Source organism: Neopsephotus bourkii, unplaced genomic scaffold (genome assembly GCF_033783945.1).
Source record: "Neopsephotus bourkii isolate Nb327-2 ecotype Australia unplaced genomic scaffold, CSIRO-AGI_Nbou_v1 NB_1663, whole genome shotgun sequence".
Classification (NCBI taxonomy): Eukaryota; Metazoa; Chordata; class Aves; order Psittaciformes; family Psittacidae; genus Neopsephotus; species Neopsephotus bourkii.
In genome coordinates, this window is record NW_026902137.1 from 3,039,185 (window position 1) to 3,065,126 (window position 25,942).

Genomic DNA, 25,942 nt, shown 5'->3' on the forward strand with positions numbered 1-25,942 from the left:
GAGTGCCAGCATTGTTAGAAATACACATAGCATACTAGATACAGGTGGGTAAAGAACTTACTCTCTTCCAGAATAAGTCACTAATTTTATAACTTAAAACGACTTTATCAGTCCTAGACATTTGTATAGCACCAACCACCAACAGTATTATCACTAAGGCACTGGACTGGTACTCGGCTGTCATGTGTCTACCTCCAAATCTGTGGTCAGTCTCCCGTGTAGTCACATTTATATCTTTTGTTTCTCCTGGTACATGATTTTTGACATTGCAAAGTAGGATATCAAGACAAAACATTCCACATCATTTACAGGAATATCGCGCCATGACTAATTACAAGGTGCTCAGATTCTAAAGTGATGAACATTAATATTTCTGTGCATAGATTTACTGCTGTAAGAAAATTATCCTGCATGTATCAATTATCTGCAACACACTGGACCAGAATGAGCTTCGGTTTGTCTGGAGTTATTGACATACTCCAAGTTAAACCCTATCCTCGATGCCACAATTGAAAATAGTTTTTAGATAAACCAAGATAAGCCCTCAGGGCCATTGTCTCTTGACACCTGACCCAGCATGCTTTCATATGCTTTAGCATCGAAGTCTGCTCCAGACAACTTAACAGAGCTCTAGCTTCAGCCTCTATGAGAGCAAGTTTTGATGATTTCAGAGGCAGCTGAATCCTTTTTTTTTTTTTTTTAGTCTGTAGTGGCTTCTCCACATGATTAAAAACCCACAACCCTTCAGGAGCTATCACTGTTCTGCTGCACCACACTGGCTGCCGAGTATGTTTACTAATGTAAAAACTGCTACAAGTTCTTGGGTTGAAATAAGTTACTGCAAATGCACAGTAGCTGATTTTTAAACCACAACATCTCTACAATTTATTATTATTTTTACAAAATACCCAAAGTGATCAGACCATATTGTAGGTTACTGGCTTGCCAAAGGTTATGTTTTAAAATCAAAACCATTTCTGACTTACAGAAGTGCCAAAAACAATCTTGAACCAGGTTTGTTTGTTTCGTTGTTAGTTTTTGTTTTGTTTTTTTCAACCAACCCCCATCCAACAAAACAGTTGTATAACTTAAAACAGAAACAAGAGTTTGTGTTGGAAACGGTTTAAAAACCAACCCACCAAATTCATGCTTGAGCAGAAGCCTCGTATGGCAAAGATTTAGCTTAGGGCAATTTAGTGCCAAGATATAGACCCTCTATGGGTTTACAATGGAAATACTGACACAACCTCAACTATAGTGATGCAAATGTGCCCTAAAACACTGTATTTGCTTTTATTAATAAAAGTGGTAGTGTTTACATTTGCAGGTATCTTACACTTCAGCATCACAATGAATACTGAGTAAAATGAGTTAAGTTTTGGCTGTAAGGTCAGAAGTTTCCAAACAGATGAATGAGAGAGAAGTGAAAGTCCTCAATCATGAAAACAGGAAATTCAAATAAATAAATAAAACAAAACTAGGAAATATGGGTAAGCATTAGGTTGGAATGGTTCAATTAACTGCAAATTATGGCCACTAAATTAGAGACAGAAGAAAACACAGTTACTTATTAAATAGCAAGCATTAAAGCTTTATGGTTTTGTATTAAAAAAAAAAAAAAAAAAAAAAGAAAGCTGTTAAAAATAAGACTTGCATTTACCAGGCCACCAAACTGCATGGACTAATAAAGAGACTAACAAAGGCAATACTGAGACATTAAGACACACAGACTCCGTACTTGTGCAACTCAACCATATTCAAAACAACTGCCTTTTCCCTCATTTAAGGACAAGAAAAAAAAAAAAGCATCCCCTAAACATTTCTGTTCATATAAAGCTGTAGGTCTCTTTACACTGCTGCTGGCTCACACAGCTCACTGCAGTATGGATTCTTCTCGCTATCAGAGGAAGAAGCTTACATTTTCATTCCTGTTTTTTAAATGGAGGTGCTTTGTTTCTCTCAGTTGAGAGAGGACATTCCTCACAGCACTGCAGGCTTTCCCACTTACAAATGTGGTGTTTACACCAACTCCTCTGAGGCTTAAAAGGATAAGGGTTGGCACTAAATTAAAGATTTTGGCTCCCGTAACTAAAATTAAGGCTCACAATGAATTTCCTTTCCCCTACACGTGTCCCATTTTTACCCAGTGGAAAAACCAGCCCTTACCCTACAGGTACTGGATACATTCTTAAATTGTAGGGGGCTATTTTCTGTCATGTTCTCCTACAGGTCTGCGAAGTTCATGTGGCAACTGCTTAAACCTGTGAACAGGAAAGATCCTTTCTGAAAGATGAGTAGCAACCGCAGATAAGAGTTTTTTAGATGATTTAGTATCATTACCACCAGTAATTTGAATGGAGAGAGGTGGGACAGGAACTCCATCATGTCCCTGCTCTTCTAGTGACAAGGGACCAGGTGATTAATTTTAATTCAAAGTTTAGCCACAAAAGCAACAAAACCTCACAATTCCAAACAGTTGCAGTTCTTAGTATTAAAAAGGCATCTGATACCTGAAGCATATCTAACTGCACGGATATCACTGACCACAACCTCACTTTAATTTAAGCTGGAACTCTTCCCAAAAAAGGAAGTTCACAGAGTCTCTTGGGTAGAGGGAAGCTAGTGTGAAAGGCAGAGAGGCAAATATTTTGGTGGTTTTGTTTTGCTTTTGTTTTCCTTTTAAAGTCACTGCAGTAAGATCCAGATCAGTTTAGGGGTGAAAATGAAGGAGGAACAGGGGTGTTTTGAGTAATATAGGCTAACACTGTTCTAGATGTGTTATTACAGCTGTAATTTCTGACTGTACAAATTGTACACGTAGGTTTAGACACATGAAAAAGTAACACACTCACAGAGACATAAAACACCTAGGTATAAAATATAAAGCAGTGTAGTAGTTACTAAAATTACATGCTCTCTTATTGCTACAGTGATTTTTGCTCTTTTTCTTTTTACTGTACCACATGTTGTTCTAAGCATATAATTTGCATAAATTATTCAAGTTTAAGAAAAATCCACACATCTTGACTTTAAGCTACTTATATAGTTAATATAAAACAAAAAGGTTCTAAAGTATCTCTTTATTAAAAGAGAAATAAAAATGTCACTTGAAACTGGAATTCAGTGGCCAAATCCAAGGGCAGTGCACACCTTGTCATGCCGGGAGCAGTCAGCTCACGCAGTGTGAGCAGAGGTTGCTGGGGTACGTGGCCCAGCCTAAAGATGGTCACCAGACCTGCATGATGCCCTATGTGTCTGTTATTGTTCTGGTTTTGTCTTTAGCAAAAAAAAAAAAAAAAAAAAAAGGACTATGAATGACCAAAGACTAACATTTATAATTTGTAGCAAAATTTGGTTTATGTAGAAACAAGCCATGGTTTGCATTTGGATAGAGATTTAAATGAATTAAAGCTAAAAATTAAAAAGCATGATGCTGCAACATCTGGTCACTTGTTGAAGACCTCACTTTAAAGTGGTTAAGTTTGCACAATTTGTACTTTTTTCTTTTTTTTTTTTCCTTTTTTTCTTTTTTTTTCCTTTTTTTTTTTTAACTAAACGGTATTTTTCCTTCTTTTATAAACCAGAAAAACTAAACTACAGATAAATTTTCCCTACCTTGAGCTAATGCTGCAGATAGGGTTGACAAAGCTGTACAGCGCAATCAAACATACTTACATCTTAGCTCATTGTACAGGTACAGCCATAATCAAGGCACAAAGATCTTCTACAAGTTATTTTCAATAAAGTTGTACAAAATAATACATTTTACAGTCTGTACAAGAATAATAATCCAGCAGTAAAATAAAAAATGAGGGGAGGGAAGAAGAAAAAGAAGGGAAAGACTGTGAGGACTACAGTCCAGATAATGATTTTTATAGCAGACGGGATCATCAGTGGACAAACTGAAAACAGTGTGTGGTTAACTCTTTCTGCAATCACAGGCCATACGCAGTTCAATTCATAAACGTCCATGGTTGTCTTTAGACCACCAAGACTGGTTTTAAAAATACCCTTGTGAAAGGTAGCAGTTGGTTTTTGCACTGTCTAGGTCTGTTGTAGAATTGTCAGTATTTCCGTTCAAAGCCACATTACAGTCAGAGAACCAAACTCAAGTGTCTGTCTTCAAAACTTGGTCTGTGACTTGGCACCTTCTTTAGTCTGATGCAGTGAATGATACAAAGTGGAGATCAAGGGTTATATGATTATGCCCACAACAGTGCTAAATTACCTATTTTTCTCTCCCCAATTTTTGTTTTACGTTTCAATTTTTTATCACCAATTCTCTCAGGTGCTCCACATTCAGGGCTTTTCATTAATTAGTTTTTATTTCCTTTTCTTAATTATTTTTTTCTTTTTTGTTAATAACAGTGTTAGGGAATCCTCATGGAAATGGCCTTTTAAGTGTTAGGGGCCATCTCAAACTGTCCGAGGGGTACAGAAGCAAGCTTAGAAGTGCTGCTATTGTCCAGCAAGGAGAAAAAGTTGAGGGGTGCAAATCAATGGGAGATTCAAACAGTTCTCTTCCACCCTATGTGGGCAAGGGTGGGTTTTTTCTTTTTTTTTTTTTTTTATAAGGAATAAGGAGTCCAAAACACAGAAAAAAGTGCTCTCCATCACAACAACTCGTATTGGCGAAGGTGCATGCGCTGAATAATGTCCCGACAGTCATTGAAAACCCTCCGGATGTTCTCTGTATCCACTGCACATGTGAAGTGAGGATAGCAATAGTGCCTTCCATCTCCACTTGCTGTGCTGATTCTCTGTTAAAAGAAGAGAGAGATACTGGGTTAAAATAAAACTGACTGGGGAAAACTCCCATCTTCTCAAAACTCAGGTGAATTCATTGTGTATATTCACCTGAATATGTATGCGAACTGCATTTTCAAAGGGTGCAACTAAGGGGCAGAATGCCCACAATTTTTCATTCTCTCACCTAAACCATCAAATTTAAAATTATCAGAATTATACGTTGAGAAGGACACTGCACACCAGGGAATTTCAGAACCGACCGAGAACTTGAATTGGCTGCATTAATAACAGCAGGACTTCACTCATCATTCTATTTAGGGTTTATTAATTCTCACAATTCTTTTGCTATTTAATTATTATGTACTGTGTCAACAAATATCCAAAGAGCAGCTAATAAAGAGCAGTAAAACTCTTAAATGTGTTTTATGCCCTGTGGATGTTAAATCTAAACACCAGAAGTGGCAGCATTTTGCAATAGTAGAAGGTGTGTAAGAGCTTATATTTGAGAAGAATCACGTAAGAAATACTGAAAGAAAGGAAATACTTACAAGAAACTCATCTCTAATAAAATACTTGGCCCTTGTAACTCTGGGATCCTCACCAGGCTCTGGTGTTGCTGATTAATAATAAAATAAGTATCTCATTAAAACAGATGTTTTTTGGTGATAGCACCGAAAAATCATAACTTGTTCTGTTTTCTGCTCACATACAATAGAAATATTTGCAAAACTGACTATGAGACAATCCATAAAATGTTACTCAAAACAGCAAGATTTCAGAACAAAGGCATATTATGGTGGCCATAGGACAAGGCATTCGGCAGGTTAGAGAAATGACCACAGGTATGAGCAGGGGGAGTCCAGAGGATGTATTAGTGACAAGCTGTGCCATGGTCTACACCAGCCAAGTAACAGGATTTTGGCATGATGATTAATATATTAAATGTATAAAAGTCAGGATTCTCTCATTATTAATACCTAAAATTTAACATTAGTTTGGCTGAAAGACAATGACGATTGTATCTATTTAAGAGTTTTCAAAGTCTTAGCTGAAAAACATTACAAATATGATGAACAAGGAAACTGCCAATAAAAATCTTACCATCATCTGGTGTAGTGTAGCGAGCAAATTCTGGAAAGTAGTCTTCAATTTTAGATTTCCCTGCCAAAACTTTCTCTGCTAGCAAATCTTGTTTATTCAGGAAAAGAATTACTGAAATGGTCCGTAGCCACCTGTAGAAAATGGAAACAAAACACTCTGAGAAGGCATAGGTAGGATCACATTGCAAAAAGAAACTTAATCCAGTTCTGGAGACAACAGTTGTATGACACACTATAGTAATTCTCAAAGGTTCCTTTTATACCTGAATCCCTGTGGTGTAATTCCAGGTGTACATACCCTCTAATGTGGGCAATGGAAGTTGCCCCCTTTCTGCTGCTGATCCAAACACAATTTTTAGTGTGCTACTCTATCAGTGCTTTAATTACAGCCTCAATATGGCAACTACCGATTTGTAACTCTCCAGAGTTTTCTTCAATCAGGTGAGCGTATCAGCCATTAATGTAACAGGGAGGCAGCTGTGACCGAACTCGAGCTCTGACTGCGCTGTGAGAAGCACATAACAGAGGCTGCGCTGCGGTTGTGGGCTAGCTGGTGGGTAGCAAAGCACCACACAGCAGCTCACCTTTCCCCTCAGCAGGACAGAGGAAGAATGAAGCAAGAAAATTTGGGGGTCAAGATAAAAAATATAAATAATAATTATTTAATAAGTGAAGGATAAGTGGAAGAGAGAACAAAGGAAACCAAACCAAACCAAGGATGCAAAGGCAATTGCTTGCCACCGCCTGTGGGTCAATCAATGCCCAGCAAGGTGGGTAACCCTCCTGAACCCCCTTGTTATCCTTTAATTGCCAAGCATGATGTTATATGGTACAGAATACCTCTTTGATTTGCTTGGGTCATCCACCCATTCCCAACCTACTGCACACCCCTGGTCTATCACTGAGTGGGAGCAGAGTGAGAAACTGAGAAGGCCTTCAAGCTCTGCAAACACTGTTGAGCAACAGCTACAACATCAGTGTGCTACCAGTACTGTTTCAGTCCAAATCTAAACTACAGCACCCTATGCACTGCCACAAAGAGTATTAACTCTATCCTAACCAGTACACAAGTCTTGACTATTGTGTATGACAGGATTACTAATTTATTTGATACAAACAGTGGAACTTCAATTCACAGACCTGTTGTTCCAGATACTCTTGAAGAGGTTTAGTGCTTCTTGAAGCCGATTGGTCTGATTGTCCTCTCGTATAACCATGTTGTAGCTACTGCTTGCCACCACAAATATGATAGCAGTCACATCTAAATCGAGAAATACCCATCAGTTATTTCTTCAGAAGAAATATCCAGGAACCCAAATTTCAATAAAAAGCAGCCAGATTTTCAGCTTCATGAGAAGAACAGGCTGAAATGCTATTACTGAAAGCATTGTAAGCACCAGAAATAAAAAAAGAAACTGCAGAAACCATTAAAGACAGGAGAAGGAGGCCACAGAACAGGAGCTGACAGGATGGCAGGAAATGTAGAAAGGAAAGGAACAGAAGCAAGAGAGAGAAACTGAAGAAAGCTAATAGAGAAATTTAAAGAAGGTTTAAAGTTGTAAAATCTAGAAAGCAACTCTAAGCTATCAAGAAAGGAAAGGGAGGCCCTTGTGGGAAGACATCAGAACAAACAGCACATCTGACCTGTGTGAATAGTAATAATAATAGATTACTGTGTATTCATGGTTTATCATTCTAGTTCTACACTGTACTTTTCTGGCTTAGAGACCCTATCTCTTTCCTGGGAGATATTCTCAGATCACAGAATCCAGATCTCTGGTTCTGTGTGGCTGCGCTGTTCCAGACCCCTTATGGTGACTTCCAAGCTCATCTCCTCAGACAGCACCAGCGGAAGAGATGAGTTGGATCATGAGGTAACAGGAAGAGGAAGGAGCAGAGGTAAACCCCAAACAAATCTGTTATTCACAGAAGAAAACACTGCACAGTAGTTCCACACATCTGTAAAGTATTCAGGTGATACTCTGTGACAATGACCATAGCAAAAGACGATGAATTCTAAGTTGCATTCTATTCTGTAAGATCTCATTTCTACAAAAAGACTTTTAGCATAGCTTCAGAGTTTGTCCAGACAACAAAGACAAAAATATTTTCAACAGCTTTCACTTTCACACAGTGAGAAAATGAAGATTGGGCATTCAAATTTTGCAGAAAATTATTTTATAAAACAAACACAAATTCTAATCGTACCATTAAAACACTGGATCCATTTTCGGCGTTCATCTCGTTGCCCTCCAACATCAAACATACTACAAAAGAAAAACAAACTGAGTCAGAACACATTGTGTGTTTGGATCTTCTTCCCCCCAGATGCAAACAGAAAACCTAAGAAATTTTAGGACTTCCATGTCATAGAAGTTAAAAAGGAATCTAGGATTATGAGATGCTGAACAGGTTAATAGTCTCCCAGCATGTGCACCCAGAGCGTTCCTCACAAAACATGTTTACTTTCACCAACACGTACACTTGAAGTAAGAAACTCTTGTCCACGTCCACTGCAGATTCATTTTCACCCTTAAAAACTAAGACATTAAATAAGATCCTACAAAAAAAATAATTTGCTGGAACAAGTATCACAGATCTACAGTTAATGAAACCAGACTAAAACTCATCAGTTTTTATTCAGGTCAAGCAATCCTTCTAAGCTGGGACAGTGAAGAGAAAATGCATTTTCTGTTACTTGGATATGTACGAAGATTTCTGTCAAATATGCAACTATATACACCAGCAATGAATCAAACACTCATGCATTAGTAAAAATGGATTTAAAACATTTTGTTCTTTGAGATTTGAAATAAGAGCAGAAGATTCCACATCAATTTGCACTTCTTTTGAAAGCCAAACAACTAAATTAAAAAACCCCATAAAATACTTGCTTTCTTTTAAACATCTACTTGAGAAATACAGAAATCTCAATGACTATATGGGAGACTGTCCCCTGATTTACCCTGGCACTGTCTGCATTGTATTAAAAGGGAAAAAAAGGAATACTTACTGAAAATTTACTTTATCCACCTGAAACTTTGTTTCAAAAATTCCTGATGTCAGAACTCTGCATCTGAGAAGATCCTAGGGAAAAAAAGGGAAAGTCACTGATTCAACACAGATACTTCACAATTCTTCGTATTTCCAGCAGCAGAAATACAAACTTTTTACCCAGTGCTGCCAGTGTATGCTGTACTGCAGAAACAGGGAACAGGGCACTGAAGGTTTTGATCCTGCAGCAGACCCTTTGCCTCCAATATAAAACTGTTCTTGTTTTGAAGTTTCATAACTGTAGATTAGTTGTTTCAAATTTCAATTATAATAAACTGTATTTCTGATATCTTGTTTTTTGAAAATAGTGGAATTATCTCCATGACAAGAAAGCCTCATTTATGAGAACCCTCTGCTTTTTAAAAGGGTGACTGATTAATTTATTCTTGAACAACTTTAGAGGATACAAACTGCTCTCTCCTCACCAATACTGTCTGTGAAAGTTCTGGGACATGAATGGTTTTTGGTTATTTATCCTATGAAAATACACTGCATGCTTAATTGTGTTATTTATGGGCAGAAAGCTAGGAATACACACGTGGGTTTGGATTATGGATTTGATCCTAAAAAGATCCTCAGATTACCTGTAACCAAATGAAAACTACAACTTCTACTCTGATAAAAATTAAGTTTTTCTAACAAGGTTATTTATACAAAATCTGGTGTCAGTGGGAGCCAGTGGGGCTGAGAAGATACCAACCAACTTTGCATCATACAAAGTTCATGATGGTTATTCAGCAAGGAGAACAAAACATTATAAATTGCTCCTGCAAATAGATATTTGAGTTTCAGTCACAGAAGCATGACGGAAGTCTTGAATCTAAGCACATTTTCATTTAATAAACATGATCTCAATCCAAATGATAATGTAATTTTTACTGGAATACTAAATAGGCACAGTACACGGTAGTTCTTGTATTAGTGCCACAAATGGCAATTAGAAAATCTGTATGATCCTCAAAGCCAGAGGGGACAGATAAACTGTGTAACTTCTTAATGAAACTTTCCTTACCTGGTCAGACGGTGTATACTCATTTTGTTTGACTATGTCAATCTTGTCTAGGAAACTGGTGAAAGGAAAGAAAGGGTCACTTTTAATTCTCAAAATAGACAACGTTTTAGTAGCTGACAGCTTCCCAAATAAGATTTGTTGTATTTTAATGCATCAGATTCACAAAATGCTAAACATACTGAAACTGCTCAACATACAAGCACTGGTATTTAAACCATGCACTTCCCAGCACCACCCAGCAGAGGGCCAAGTCCACAGTTTTATTAACCGGGTCTGGAAATCTCATTCCAGCCCCTCCTGTTCAGCTCCCTCCATTAACAAACATACAAGTAATTTTTGTAATATATAAATTGTACAACACAATCTGCTCCCACTAAAAGTAAAGCAGTGACTCACCTTGCCTACATGCTATTTTCCTGAAGGTTAGATGAGTATTTATAAAGAATTATTGTCCATATAATTCTTTCAGTAAATGAAATTCCCAAACCAATTTCATGACAAGCTCAGTTCATAGTTGGTACCCGTTTTCACTAGCAGTAGTAGGCAAAATGGGTAAAAAAAAGATCTATCTTATTCAAATTCATTAGGCATTAGCTAAAGAGAATACCCTGGAGTCTTTAAAAGATTCTTACCAATTAATTGTAACCTCCTAATTATCCTTGACTTCAACTCAAAGAGTAAAAATCTCAAGAAAGCAATCTGTTAACTCTGTTCTATGGTGGTGTTACTGTGACACTAAAGATAGAGCAAACCCAGCAGCTCCAGGATGCAGATTTAATGCTGTCCACCCCCCAACCACACTGCCCAACACTCAGTATATAGCAAGGGAGCCCCAGGCTCTGACACCTTCCACTGCACTCCTATTAGGAGATCTAGCAGTGCTCCTACAGGTAACTTTATCCCTAACATTAATGATTAATTACAGCCTTAAACCCAATATCCTTTTAAATTCCTTCATGTGAACTCTTTTTTTTTTTTTTTTATGAAGCAGGAATTACGAAGCTGAGTTTTCCCTTCTGGTCTCTACACACAGGTAGATATGCTGGAAGAGCATTACCTACGCTTGCAAGCAACAATTTGGGGGAGGGAGGGATAGGTAGCCATGTCCCAGATTCACAAATCAGAAAGCAAACTCGCATTAAAATCAGGAAGGGTCTTAGCCCTCAGTTTCAGCCCCTACTCTTCAATTGACATACTAAAATACATAATGAAGAGCACAGGAAGAAGGAAAAACAGTTGTATATCTCAGTGTAATGCCCTTCTCACCAGGACCTAGATGACCTTCTTGTTTCAGACACAAATGAAAAGTAATTGTTGTTTAAACTGAACTACAGAATTTTCAACACATGAAAATGCATCATAGTAAACGTGCTGCTAAAAACATGATATAAAGTGTAAAGACCAATTTCCATCATGACAAGTGGCCAGGAGACAGAAAAGGACAAAACTGGTTACAAATCGTGTTTGCAATGTTTCCTCATCTCTCCCAGGCTGTGAAGTAATTTTACTCTTTTGTTTCAATCCACAGGTAAAGAAGTAGAGCTCTGTTCAGGACGCAGAGGATGTTAAACATGTAACAACCATGGATTCCAACTACTGTGAGTGTTTCCGTATTATATTCTCCCCTAAGACCGTGGTTTCAGAATCATGTGGCAATTTCACAAGTTGGAGGATGCTTAAAAAATGTCCTGAACACAACGTGTTCATAAAGGATACTACAATGAACCAGCATTTCCATACTTGACTAATCTAAGGAGAACATTTTATGCAGAGGTTTCCACAAAAGGTGGATTGTTTAAAAGTATTAGTTTTAAAATTTGGGTTTGTTTTTCAACACTGCTAATCAGCTTAATGGATTTTGGAAACTGACAATTAGAAACTAACAACAAGATATTGCTAAAACCTGGAACTGAAAGTACAAAACCTCTTACTGTTGTTTATGCAGACTATTTTTAGGCCTATGATTTCCTTGAAAAACATCAGTCACATAGGAGTAGCAGTACTGTACTTGAGATGAATTCCAATAGCAATGCTCATGCCAGGTAAAACAAGTTCGAATGGAATAAACATTTCTTCTTCCCCCCCCCAAACAAGTTCCAACATTCAGGAACATCTGATACTCGTAACAATACTCGTTCAAGAAGGAAGTCTTTCACTGTGTGATAGGTCCCAGAAAACCTGCCCTGCTTCCAGTGGCATTTTAGGGAAAATGGAGCAAAGCAACATGCTGAATGCACAGCTCCTCTGCATGTGCCTTTGCATGAAGGTCTGCTCTAGCAGCTTCAGAGAGGGCTAACAACATTAAAAGCCAGTTTGATTTTTTTTGCTCAAACATAGAAAAGGGATTATTTCAGTTGGTCAACTGAAAAATACATGTGCTGTAAGGAGTAGCAGAAACTTGATCTAGTCTGATACACCTAAAATAAGGAGCAACAGCGGGAGCGTGAGAGTTCAGCAAAGACCAATGCACTATGTTCGGAGACTTCCAAGTCAGTGTTAATCAAGATCAAATCAATTCTCCAGTAAATTAAAGTAACAAGTCAGATGAGAACAAAGCCTAATTCAAAATAAAAACAAATTTACCATCATTAATTTCTATTTTTAATTCTTGTTCTGCTCTACCCAAAACACAAGTCAGGCCACTTCAGAACTGCTTTGTGTGCTGAATTCTCTGCTGTTATACATTGTTCTAAGCCTCCTGGAGATATGCCCACCTACGATGTCAGCTCCCTTTCTTTCGCAGGGAGAAAGAAAAGTGACCTTGGTGTAATAACTCAAACAGAACGGTCAAACCACGAAACTGAATTTTATTCTGTGAGCAAGTCCCACACCAAGTCACAAAGTCAGGGTTTTCTCCTGTAAATTTTTCCCAGAGACTAGATGGGAAATCTATTTTCCAGAAAGCAAATCATGCATTCAGCATCTCTGCCAATTCTCACTTCGGGCCAGATTCTGGACATGACTAAATAACGGATCAGTTATTGCTCTGCAGAATGCTGTCACTTAAAGGCACTTCTGCCTGTTTTATAATAAAACACTGATACTGCTATGACACATTTAAAAAACCATCCAAAATAAAGACTTTACAGCTTTAAGTCATTTGCAGTCAGCAACACTGGGGAAGGAGTATCTCTAGGACAGCAGCAGACACGTCACCAAGATACTAAATGAAAGGTATTAATAAAAATTAATACAGGAATTAATAAAAGCAATCTGAAATAAAAAAAATGCACTTTATTTTGGGCTCCCTTCCTTCAGCTTGGGGAAGGAAAAAACGGTGTGTGGAATATTTTAAACAGATTCTTGTAAACAGAGAAGTTTCTTTAAGGTGTGCACCGATACACAGAAGCTTGCCTTAGCTCCTGCAGGTCAAAGTAATTAAGTCATACACGTATTCCCAATTCTTTCCAAATTTTTAATAAGCCTATTATGTCAAAACTATGCTCCAATTTTCAGATCAAGATATATGCCAGCTACTGATTCATTCTGAAGTTCCTTCATACAGGGAAAGCTGTTAATCCCCGTGGGGGGGGAACTTCCTGAATGAACAATGCTGCTGCCGGACTAAGAGCTGCAGCCTGCACTCATTTTTCCCCACTGGAAAGGTATAGAACACTTTAAATCTTCCACCTCAAGAAACAACACGACTTCACCGACTTGGAAAGAACAGGGAGGGGGAAATCACACTGCCTCTCCTTGGCAATCTTTTCAATAAACGCTAACTTGAAGGTTTACTCTCTGTGATCTGATGAAATGGTTGGCAGGCAAGAATTATTCTTTTTTGCTTTGTGAAGAAGAGCTTTTGCTTTCAGAGCAGAACAACCCTGGAAAGGTCTCTTCAAACTGACAACACCTATATTTGAAGAGCTTCATTTGCATCACAATTTTTTTTGTCAAGTCGTAACCTGTATTTGTATACAAAACATTTCTCTTAGAAGACAAACTGAGATCCCATTTTTCATGTCAGTAAAATCAAGAAATCAAAATTTCAATCCCAACCAAATACAAAGTTTGTTCATAACTTTATAACCCCCAGCAGTAGCACTGGAGCTCCGTATTAGTGAAGCTTCTTGCCTTTGAGAGCCTCACGGTATTCTACAGACAGTAAATCACACTCGCAAGTCCTGCTTGCCTTCATTCATGCTGCATTTCCTGCCTCTACCTTCCCATCCTGAACTGCACACCTTACGTTAACCCTGTTTTAAAGGTAGGCACACAGGGAGTAAGTTAATTGCCCAGAGTCCCCTGAGTCAGTGGAAACGGAATTTTCATTTCCTGAGTCATGTGTTTTTATCAAGATATTACTAAGAATCAACCAGAATATTACCAAGAATTATCAAGATTTTACTAAGAATTAAAGCTGGATATACTCTGATCACTGAGAAGACAGTCTTTACAGTTCAAGTTTCTATATCCAAAAAGAAATCAGTATTTGGTTATTGATCTGCCTAAGGACTAAACTGTGCAAATGCCAAGCAGATTTTTATGAAGTTACCTATGCCCTATCAGGACTAAAAAATAACTCAAAGCTCTGGAGAGTAGTTTTAAGTTGAAATTTAACTGAACATTAATGGTGTTTATAAACAAGAGTGTATTCTTTATTTCTAAGAACAGATCATGCTTTACTTCTACTTTACTCCCGCTGCCATAATCCATTGTTATTCAGCAACAGCTTTCTAAAAGCTAAATGGTTAACTATTCGATAAATTCTGACTTTAGCTATGCTGCCTGTGCTGAAGCCAGAGTCACACGGGTAGTACAAAGATATACTATTCCCTTTAAAAGGGAGTATTAATACATCACAGTAAGAAATACATCACATACATACTGTAACTTCAACACAGTTTAAAAACATGTTAACACATAAGAACTTTCAAGACCCTGAAAAGCCAGGTTTGTTACAATGTCTAACCCATAGCTTCCCATGCAGCGTCCATCCCCCGACACTGACTCAGGGAACAGGGGTTACTTCCAGTTGGAAGCACATATGGATACACTGCCCGGCCCTCGGGTCTACCTGCTTCTGCTCTTCTTGGGAGCAAGCGGCATATTCAGGATGTGGGGAAAATCCTATTCCCTAAACTGGTGATAAAGATTTCTTTTACATTTCAGGCAGGTTATTTTGCAAGAGAAGCAGAAAAGCAGGCAAAGTTAGAGGAACGATGCAAGTAAGCAAACATTCAATCTGCTAGTGTTTATTGTACCTTGCAAGCATGGACAGCATATGAAGCCAAAGCTGTCATGTTTTTCCTTAAAAATTAAAATTGAGACATTAATACCTTTTTGTTTCTTTTTCAAGATATACCGATATTTCCTATGACTTGCAAAGGGGGAGTTTTTAGTGTTAAGGTGCTCACAGAAGAAATGCTCCAAACAAGTTACTAGATGATGAAAAAGACTGAGAAAGACACAGTTCTTTTTTCCCCTCTAGACAAAACTCGATAAGGAGAGAGGGGAAAAAGGAAAAAAAAAAATCCATCAAAACCTTTGCAATTACTTTAACTACTTCACAAGGAAAAATAAGGAAAATAATCCCAAGTCTTTAGGGACAGGCATGTAGGGACAGTACTGTAACAAACAGCATTCATATAATTACGAGAGCACTATATTGCATGTAAAAACAGCTTACATATGGTGTTCCTGTAATGAAGATTTGCATGTCAGTCCTCAGGCGCAAGGACCCCACTCAAAACCAGATTTGTACTGGAAATTAAGTTCAAAATGTAGTACAAGACTTGAACAGGAGTAAACTAAACGACTTTAGAAAGCTTTCCCAAGAAGCTGCAGAGCATTTCTTTATTCCCAATCTCCAGGTTATTACGATTTCCTTATCGAAGCAGCGAGTCACACAAAGACTTAAAACCAGTCTAAAGCTCAGAATTTAATTATAGCTTGCATTAATGCATACATCTCCCAGAAAAGTGATTTTGAGAGCGGCCCCAGCTGTAATTACAGAAGAACCTCGCGGCATTCCAGCCACTTGGAGGCGGAGGGGCACCATGGGTCTAATTTTGAAGCAAATAATGAGAAAGCTGAAAAGTATGACTCCATATATTTGGAATCATCTTGTGGTAATCAAGGTTACAGTTCCTTATATGGTGTGGAGAGCATGAAGCACACATGAAAAATAGAATATTAAAACTACGGGTTATGAAGAACTGCAACTATTGTGAGAACCCCCTAACCATACCCCAGCGAGCAGGCAGCAAAGACTCTGTGTTGCCTTGAAATACAAACCTTGCCCTAAAAACAGGGCTGGTTACACACCCAGCTTCCTACACTGACTAATTAAAAAAGTGCAATCCGCCGGGAGGCATGAATGAATTTGAGAGAAACCCAGCAGAAGGCAAACCCTCCCTTCCAAAACTGCTACTGAGCGAGAGCAGAAATGGGGAAAAGGTAGGAGAAAAAGAAAAATCTATTTAAAGACGTTGTAGTTGTCTCTCTCGGGTTTTTTTCCCCCTCTGCCTGTCTAAAGTTAGTCTGGCTTAGAGGATGCACTAACTTTCCCAATCAGTTTTACATTACAGCACAAGTCCAGAAATAGCTCCCAGCCGCCTTGGCCTCTAGCACGGTTGCCATGACAATGGAACCACAGTGCTATAAATAGCTCATCGGCACCAAATCTTGTGAGACACATCTGGAATGGGGCCAGCCCAGCCCCGGCCTGACAAATAAAAATAGGCACAGGCCGTTTCAAAGGCTGGAAAGGTACAATGGGGCTCGGCCTGCGGGGAGCGGCGGGCGGGGGGCAGCCTGCGCTGCTTGTTAGCACGAGATTTATTTGATAGCAGATCGGGAGAAGTAGCAAAGTTACTTTAGTGCGCGCTCAACAGTCAGTCTTTCTATAAAGTCCCTTTGTTCTTTCTTTCTTCCCTGGTAGTCCAAAGCAAAACCATACCCCTTTTGAAACTCTAACAATGCAGCCTTTTGCCCAGGAGACCAGTAAAATAAGGAAAAACAGAAGAAGAGAGGTCTTCAGAACTTCCCCCTCTAACTATTTGTGTGTTTTTGGCTCAAGCATGTTCATGCGCTCCAGTGAGTCTGACGGGCATCCTGGAGGGGATCCTGGAGGGGATCCTGCATGGGCTGGAGCACTTTGCTCCGGTTAGTCATTCACAGGCTGCTCAGTGCCTGATACAGACATGGTTGCCCAAAGCTTGTGTCAGGCTGCAGCAAGCCGCTCTTCTCAGCCTCACCACCGTCCCCTTGGACCCTCACCAGGGACAAAACCTCAGCCATGCACTACTCTGAGGCTCCAAACAGGCTGTGTCTGCAGCTCAGGCCAGACCCGAGCCATGCTTTCAGAGGTGGAAGGCAGCATCAGTAGTCTCGGCATAACCCAGCCCACTTTCCGACAGCTCTGCCTGACAAAACCGCCTTTTGAGCAAGCATTTTCTTGTACTTAGTGGGTGAGAAAATGTATTTTTAGCACAGACTCTTGATCAACCCATTCAATTACATCCAAATTATCTGTGTGGGAACAGAATGTTATGTCAAAAATGTTATTCAGTGTATTTGTCAATATTACCCAACAGAAGACATTTGTATAATCAGGAGTTTCAATATTTTCTACAATGTATGAAAGCAACGGCTCAGGAATCAGACTGAAGTTGTAAGACTTTGCTAGTTCACAGACACTGGAAATAGTCAGTGTGATACAACACAGTGGACACCACTCCCAAAACATAAAATCATAGTTGCTCTATCAGAAACCAATAGAGACTACAGATGGTAATCAAAAAACTGCAACTATAACAAGCATTAAGCCACAGTAAAATATCTTCCGTATGCCATAAAGGCATCGAGCACGCGCTCCACACAAACTGCACCATCAGCCCACAGGATTCCTTTAGGTCCCTACATGGATATTTTAATTTCTAAAAATTGTAGAGTGACTTCCACGCAGCCTTAACGCTGTGTGTAAGCTTCCCTCCCCTTCCCCCTTCCTTTCACCACATCCAGGCTGCTCAGCTGCCATCCTGAACAGTGCACGTTTCAGGAAACAGCAGTCTTCACCCAAGTATTTTGGAAAATGTACTTTCTAGCATGTAATGCAGCCCCATTCAGGATTTGTTGTTCTGTATCAAGACACTCCAAGTTAGTGTTAGAGCCTACAATCTACTGCAAGTTTTTATTTAAATGATATTAAAAAAATCCTACGTATGTGATTTTTTTCTCCCTTAAGAAAGCAATTAATAAATTATTATGGGACAGCCCTTTCTGGCTCATATAATGCACAGATTTTATGGTTTTGTCTGGGAGAAAGATAAGGGGCAGAAGGCTTCATAGCAGAAAACACTGCAGTCACCCAAATCTGGCCAAAATACTCCAGTCCTTCACTGGAAGAGCCCCCCCCCCCAAGCCCCAGGACTCCTGCCAGTACCCCCTTGCCATTAGCTCTTCACTGTTACTAGATGCTCCTCCTCCAGTGATGGCTTTGGAGCGATGCCTCCCCCAGGCACAGCATTTGTGCTCCTTTATGTTTCCCGCTGTCCAGGGGCACATGTTATCCCACAGGCACCAGCCTGTGACTGTACTCAATCACCCGTCTTCAAATGAAACCCACATACCACGCAGCTCCCCCACCGATAACTGACCCAAACCCTTGAGGCTGCTCCAGCTGCCTTCACTCCTCCTTTGTGAACTTCTACAAAGGTATTTTCACACTTGCAAGTACCAAAACAGACCGGTTAAAAACAACTCGCTACCACATGCCTCCGAGGCTCGCCCCGCCACACAAACCTGCATGTGTCAAATACCTCCGGAACAGCCCCTCACCCCACCCCAGAAAATTACTTCCCCATGCCAGGAGGAAACATAAAGCTGATCCAAATCCAGGGTTGGGTACAGCAATGAAAGGTAACGGTATGGATGAGATCACTACGTCGTGATCCTATTCCCGGGCAAGCCCAGGGCGGGACGTGGTGTGAGTGAGTGGGGAGAATTTGGCACAATCCCTATTAACTTCTTTTGTTTTAAAAGTGGGCTGCAAAGGAAGGCAAAAAACAGGAAAAAAAAAAGAAGCAATTAAATGCTAATGTAACAAAATTTCTCACCTTGTTTTATTTTCTGCCCTACTTCTCCAACTTTCTGTCCTATTAGTGGGCCAAACACACTGGAGTCTCAGATCTAACTAGTGATCCTGTCTCTTGCAACACTATCAACTACTTGTATGGGATATTCTCTCTTCTCTACATTTAAAAAAGATCTGTTTGCCTGCATTTTTCCTTATCCCTCTGAACAAATTAGTATTTAAAATAAAACAAGAAGTGAACTGATCAGAAATCCAAATGGTTTTAATCTCCTGTGACGCTCAAAGGCTGTCATCCTGAAGAATCAAACTTCCAGGTACTCCATAGAGTTTGGTATCTTTTGCAGTTATTTCAGCAAGAGCTCTGCACACTAAAAACTATGAGATTTAATTTTACACAAGGAATGAAAAGTTCCGTTCTAATAACCTGAGTGTAAGAAAAATAACTAATTGTTTCCATGGTCTTTACTACCTATAAAGCCATCAAGCTGGACTAGTGAGGATGCAAGTATGGCTGGTGATGAATTCTCCCACCATGCTCCCCCATGTTCTTAATGTATTTTTTCAGTTCCTGTTTTCTGGAAGGTAGAAAAAGGTCTGTATCTACGAAGAAGGTCAGGGATTTTTATGTTGTAAGATATTTTTAATAGTAAGCTGAAGTCACAGACTTCAGACAGCAGAAGAAATCAACATAACCACATCAGTGACTGCATCACTCCCATGGTCTGTGAGGCCTGAACTTGGAGGGGAAACTTTAGATTTAATAGGTTTTCAAAGTCTATGTAAATCAACAAGGTGCAAGTGGGATCTTCTCAGCCAGGCATTAGATTAATTGCTGCTAACCTGGTCTAAGGAGACTGCTTAAGCAGTTATTTAGGCAAAAATCCATATAAGTAATTTTTAATGGAGTTTAAGAGTGTCCTATAGAATATAAATTTGTTTTAATCCCCCCATCTTTGAATGCAAATAAGCAAATGAATGCTAGCTTCAGTTTCGGATGTCACCTAATATGGCAACACCCTATGCGCTTTATAACTGTATATCCCCGACCATAGGCTGCTCTGAGCAATTAAAACAGGTGAACCTAATGGGATATCCTTTCATTGTCTTTCAACAAAGTATTTATATGAACCTTGTCCTCATGGTCTTTAGCTCCCTCCAGTGCCATCAAATCAGTAGAATTGCTTTTGGTTGATGAAGACCATCATGCCCATATAATTTTCAAATAGCATTATTCTGACAAAATTAGGGACATCACTAATAAATAAAATAAAAATTAGGTTAATCATTTGAAATGTCAACAAAAGCAATGTCATTCTGTCAATGCCTGGGAGCAAACACCACACCCAGGGAATATAAAAGGAAAAAAACACACCAAAAAACAAGAAAAACCCAAGAAAATAAAGGAGAGACAACCAAAGAGCTAGATCTGAAGTAGGAATAAAACTGTACTGTTTGACAGCCACAAAATGCTTTGTAAGCATTTTTAATGGTATATGCACTATGCCTTCCAGATGAGAAAAAGAATTAATGAACTAATACGTCGTGCTTGTTTCCATGATTTGAAGAAACAGCTATCTGCAAAAATGGGCAAATAAAGGCTCGGAGAGTTCCCACATTTTGCAGCTTGTGTGTGTCTTATATAACCTAAACCCCAAACATGGAGAATGCAGAACCAGGCACTTCCCCAGCTGCGATCGGAAAAACAGGCAACATCATTTTTAAGAGGAATTTTAGGGATGGAGGTAGGTGGAGCTGACGTGACCTCACGTGACAGAAAAGGAATTCTGATCCCAGGACCGAGTTTCCGCAGGAACTAGGGAAGCTCAGCGAAGAAACTAGGCCCCAGATGAGCCCAAAACAATGGGAGGACAAACGGCTGCTAAGTTTTGAGCAGGGTGGTTGCGTGGACTTCGCTGTCCTATCTAAATACACTTGTACAGACAAACAGCTCATATGTCTTCAGCACGTAAGAATGCAAATCGAACGCTGGAATTTCACCTAGTAAGGCACCATCCCAACTGAGACTTTTGTTCAGCATTTTAGGAAATCGGACTTTTTTCTTTTCTTTTTTTTTTTTTTTTTATGCAAAAAGGCAGGAATTTTGACTGTTATCCTGTTCACAGGAAGCTCAAACATTCCATTTCTCCTACACCGGCATCACACATGGTGCTTGCTGCAGGCACTTGGGGCCAGAACAGCAGTCAGTGCCATCCCAGGACGACCTGTCAATACCTGTCCACAGCTTAAACAACTCATAGCAGCAGCTCATGTTTCAGGCTTTGCTTTTCTCAGAGGCTGCTGCTTCTCCCCCCTCCACCTTTGTTTTTTATAATGCTCTTTTTCCAACTTGGGAAAAACAACTCCAGGCCTCTGTAAAAGGAGGCACAGAACCTGGCACCAGTATTACAACCATCTGTAAAGAGCACACCTCTTGCTCTAGAGCGAGTTACAATATAAAGTTATTCCTCTTTTTCTTGAAAATATTTGCTTATCATTAGTACCAGACTTAAAAAGAATTATTTTAACACAAGCAAATGGTAGGGAGCTACAGTAGCAATTTTATACTATTAATTTTGACATTCATCTTTGGTTACTGTGAAAAGCATCATCTGCAAATATCTGTTTCTGTGTTCTTCTGCCATACAATAAAATGAAGAAGTCAAATTTAAGTGCTTGTCTCTCCCTGGTACACATTACGTTCAGGCAAATAAAAGGAAAAAGAAATCAAGCTTGAAGCCAAATTCAAAGGCAAACAATAAAGGTCAACGTACTACTTCTGTGGGAAAGCCATTCACAGGGAGTGACCATGTTCCTGAAAAAGTGCAGCCCTCTCTTACTCTCAGAAGTTTAACACATGGAACAAAAAGAACTGTCAGTCATTCGGCTTCATGACTTTGCCTTTGCTTAGATTTTCACTACTCTCCTTTAAAGGAAAATCTAATGTAGACCCTCCACCTTCCCTTATCCCCGTGCTGTTTGTGATAACATCAATACATACTCATTGACTACGGAATAGTTCCCAAGCCTGCACTTGGATATCAGTGCTTTTAAGCACTAAATTAAATTGACACAATTAAACTCCTCACAGAATACACTGGCTTTACAAAGGCTCACAAACAGCACTAACCAAACAAGGGACAAAATATGCCATTTTAGAATCTTTGACTAACTTGACTCAACTTATCCTAAGGCAGAATTTTAATCATAAAAATATGAACTCCTTCAAATCTCATCTTTCAAAAGAGAAGACTGGCTGTAAAAGATCTTAAAAATAGTATTTAAAGCTCTAATCATTCAGATGTCTGTAAACCAGGATATACTTTGTATTTCCAAAACATATTTTAGCATTTGCAAAACTGTATTTTTCAACATAGATTTTTCCTAAGCTGCATGCTTTTAAGATTAAACAGAGAATTTAGAGCAAAGCATGTACAGGAAAAGTAAAATCCCTGACAAGGCACAACCTCAGCCCATTTCCTCTCTCAGCCAAGAGTCACGTCTGCTGGTTTCAGCTCAGAGAGGTCTTCCATGGCAATTCCCTGACTCACAGACAAGCAGTTAGGTGCTGCAAAGCATGGAACCTATGTATGCATGCAGCAAGATGTGTGTGGGTGATGGACATGCACGTGTGAGGAAGAGCTGCTGGGTGAGCACACAGGAAAAAGGAGGCAAGGTTAAATCTTGAAAGGACTTCTAAAATCCCTTATTTTCTAACTAGCTTAAGACAATGTTACAATGCGGAAGCGATGATGAAGCTTCATGCAAGTGAAATTAGTTCTTTTAAGCTAGCTTTACAGCCACTACTTATTACAGTCATATGAATTGTTGTAATTGCCTAAACAATTTACAAATATATTATTCACAGAACATAATTATTTCAGCTTTGTAACTTTAAAACCCCTCAACAGTAGAATGGATAGCTCTAGCTTGAACTGGAAGCTTATACTCATGAGACTAGAAGGATTCAGGAGGCAGGAAAGGCGACACGCGCATCGCCCCTGCAGTGTTAGCATCCTTAGTGCTCTCCTTATTGGCGGCCTTTACACAAAGGCAAAGGACTGGGAAAGCCTGAGCAGCGAGTCTTCTCCCATAGCCTCATCCTTCTCTTCTGATGTGAGTCTCTGTGCTCTCAGGCTGTGCCAGAGCCTTGACCACAAACCACCCTTCCACGGAGGGTGAAGAGAACCTCTGCGCTAAGGTGTAACTGCGAAACTCTGCTGAAGTTAAATTACTGCCACGTTCTCTGGAAAACTTAACTTTAGAACCTCTTTCCTCAGGGATGGGGGGGAGGAGAAAGGAGAAACACCTATTCTAGCCATTATGGTTGTGAAGCAAGTACAAAATGGTGTGATGAGCTCTATCTATGCAGGTAGCTCGAAACAAACACACTGAAAGGTGGGAAAGAATTTCCTCTCTGCGGGCATTAATTGTGAGGCCCCAGTGATGATGGTTTACACTTTTCTATTTTGTAACACTGAAAAGAAAATATCACAGAGCTATGAATAACAACGCATTTCTGCACCATGAGTGGGTGGACTCCCTGCCCCCACACACTCAATCACAGCTGGGCACCAGGAATCCGAGGGAAAGCAAAGCCAAACTGAAAAGCCCAAGTGTGCATTCAAGTTCCAGAAAATTCCCAGATTTCGCTGGATGACTAAAAGCCCTAAAAGCCCTAAGATTCCCGTGGAAGACACACACATCTTGACCATCTCTTTGTCTGCAGGGGGCAGTGTCTCATGTTTGCATTTTAAATGGCTGAAACACTAAAACCAAATTATTTATTAACAGATTAAAATTTTCCTCTTCTACATGAGAATAACATTTCAACAGTCTCAGGAAGAGAGCTGAACTAAACCAGACACTACAACTCATGGGTAGAACTGGTGCACTGGGAAGGATTAGAAGAGGTCTGAGAAGGTATTTATCTTCCCCAAATGTAGTGCATATTCCCACATCAACACATGCTAAGTGGGTTATGAACCCAGATGGTGCTTTGGCTGCCCTTAAAAGCTGTGCTTAATATCCAAGTCTATTATTTTGCACAAAACATAAACCTAGCAACCCTCTTACAAAGTCTGACTGCAAAGAAGCACCAAAGGATGTACAGCACCCTTCAGTGTTGCAGTCTTGGTTTAAGTATGTGCCTGAAACTGAGTGGGCATCTGACACTCGCAGCCACAGATCTGATAATAAGTGTGCAATTCCAAGCTGTGCTAGGTAGCAGAGGTATGCAGCAGCCTCAGCAGAACAATCATGACACAGCTGTAGCCTCAACTCGCTCACTTATTGCTCTAATACCTGTAACTAGCTGAAGACAATTCCAGGATTTCCATTTGCTCTGCATTACTATAATTAGAGCTTCCAGATCTTGGTTTACACTAAGAACAGCAGCAAAGACTACAAGGTGGAAGAGCCTCAGATCAGATGGATCAGACAGGGTGAAAGCCTGGAGAGAAAGCTCCATGACTCTGGTGAATTGGAGGTGTGTTCTTACATTACCTACACCGTATCACGTGCTTATACATACACAGTCTATAAACATTATGACCGTATGCAAAACACAGCTTTTATCACACTGCAGTATTTTAACCTCACTTCCTCTTCTCAGAAGCAAATTATTAGATTCATCACAAAAAGTGCTTAAGCACAGTACTATGCAACTACTAAATATAGCCATCCTGTTTTCTTCCACATTTCCCAGCCCAAGACATTTCTGCAGCACCTTGAATGCACTCGCTGCCCTGTCTTGATTGCAATGCTCAAAGCCAGTGACAGGTGCAGAGCTCTCAGTATGGCACTCTTCCCTTACCCCATCCCACCCATGTTTAGATCATATAGTTTCAGCTTGTAAAACTACTGTTATCGTCTTTGTGTAAATGCACAGGCACAGGAAGTCCAAGGAACAGACTGCCAACAAGCAGATGAGAGAATGAAAAATGATCCAAGTTCCTAACAAACTTTGCAAGAATTAGACACTGCATCTAACTACTGGTTTTAAGGGAGCATCACTGGAGTACTTCTACAGGTAAGTACAGCCTTAATTTTAATTAGAAAGGAAAAATGCCCTCCTTTGAATGAACCCACTTCCATTTCAGAGACCTACGTTTTACTAATGTGTCTAACATTTTTCTGTTCCCTTTCTTAAAAGCAATAGCATGGGGAAGAAGGGAAAAAAAAAAAGGCTGATCCAGTTTGCACTCGGGCACTGACATTCCTGACTGTGGCTCCAAACACCAAGCTTTTTAAAAATCACCAAACAAAACACCTGGCCATCCCAGCCTCACATTGCTCTGCAGCAGGACCTCCTCCTTTTACTTACACTCATTTATATCAGTGTCAGCAGCAGATATTTACTGGAGTTATGGCCAAAAGGTATCCTAATGGAGAAAAAAATCCCCTTCAAATAATACAACTGAAAAATGCAACTTTTCTAACGTATTACTGATTTCTAAGTGAGCATGCAGGGAAACTGCCATACATTGACATAGCCATAGTTGTGTCTAACTCTGTAGAGTAAAAATTTGTCTGTTTTCTGCATATCCGGCATTAATCTATTACAATGCCTTGTGGTATGGATGTTAAGAATAAATATGAAACACTTCAGAATTTAAAAGATACACTGTTTAAATGTGGATACAACAACACAGTTCACCCTGTAACCCATGTACGTATAAAAGCAGCATACGCTTGTACAGATTCTGGTAATTACAGAGTTTTGTTTCAAAAAAACATCATGTTCATACAATATAAACATGGCAATTGTCACTATCTCACAATCTACACTGTGATTTCAATTATGCACAACAAAGGGACTGCTCATGAGAACTGAACGGAGAGGGTAAATTGCATCCCTCATAATAATAGTAACAAACCTGTGCTCATTAGTGTTTGTTTATTTGTTTTTTAAAAGGTATTTGTTGAATTCTTACAAACACCTCTTAGAGACTGGTGAAAACAGAAAACTGCACTGGGTGCGGCATTCATCTT

At 39.5% G+C, this 25,942-nt stretch overlaps 1 protein-coding gene across 4 annotated transcripts in view; it reads right to left on the reverse strand.

The window, feature by feature from the left end:
• Positions 1-856: 856 nt before the first annotated feature.
• The window catches only part of GNAS (GNAS complex locus), a 151,771-nt gene continuing 126,685 nt past the window's right edge, over positions 857-25,942 (reverse strand). For all 4 annotated transcript variants that reach the window (XM_061375514.1, XM_061375515.1, XM_061375517.1 and 1 more), the window contains exons 6-12: positions 9,916-9,970; positions 8,863-8,936; positions 8,058-8,116; positions 6,990-7,110; positions 5,851-5,981; positions 5,298-5,365; positions 857-4,760 (exon numbers count right to left, since the gene is read on the reverse strand). In XM_061375514.1, coding sequence (XP_061231498.1) covers positions 4,614-4,760; positions 5,298-5,365; positions 5,851-5,981; positions 6,990-7,110; positions 8,058-8,116; positions 8,863-8,936; positions 9,916-9,970 — 655 coding nt within the window. In that variant the 3' untranslated portion in view covers positions 857-4,613. The remainder of the gene's footprint in view (positions 4,761-5,297; positions 5,366-5,850; positions 5,982-6,989; positions 7,111-8,057; positions 8,117-8,862; positions 8,937-9,915; positions 9,971-25,942) is intronic.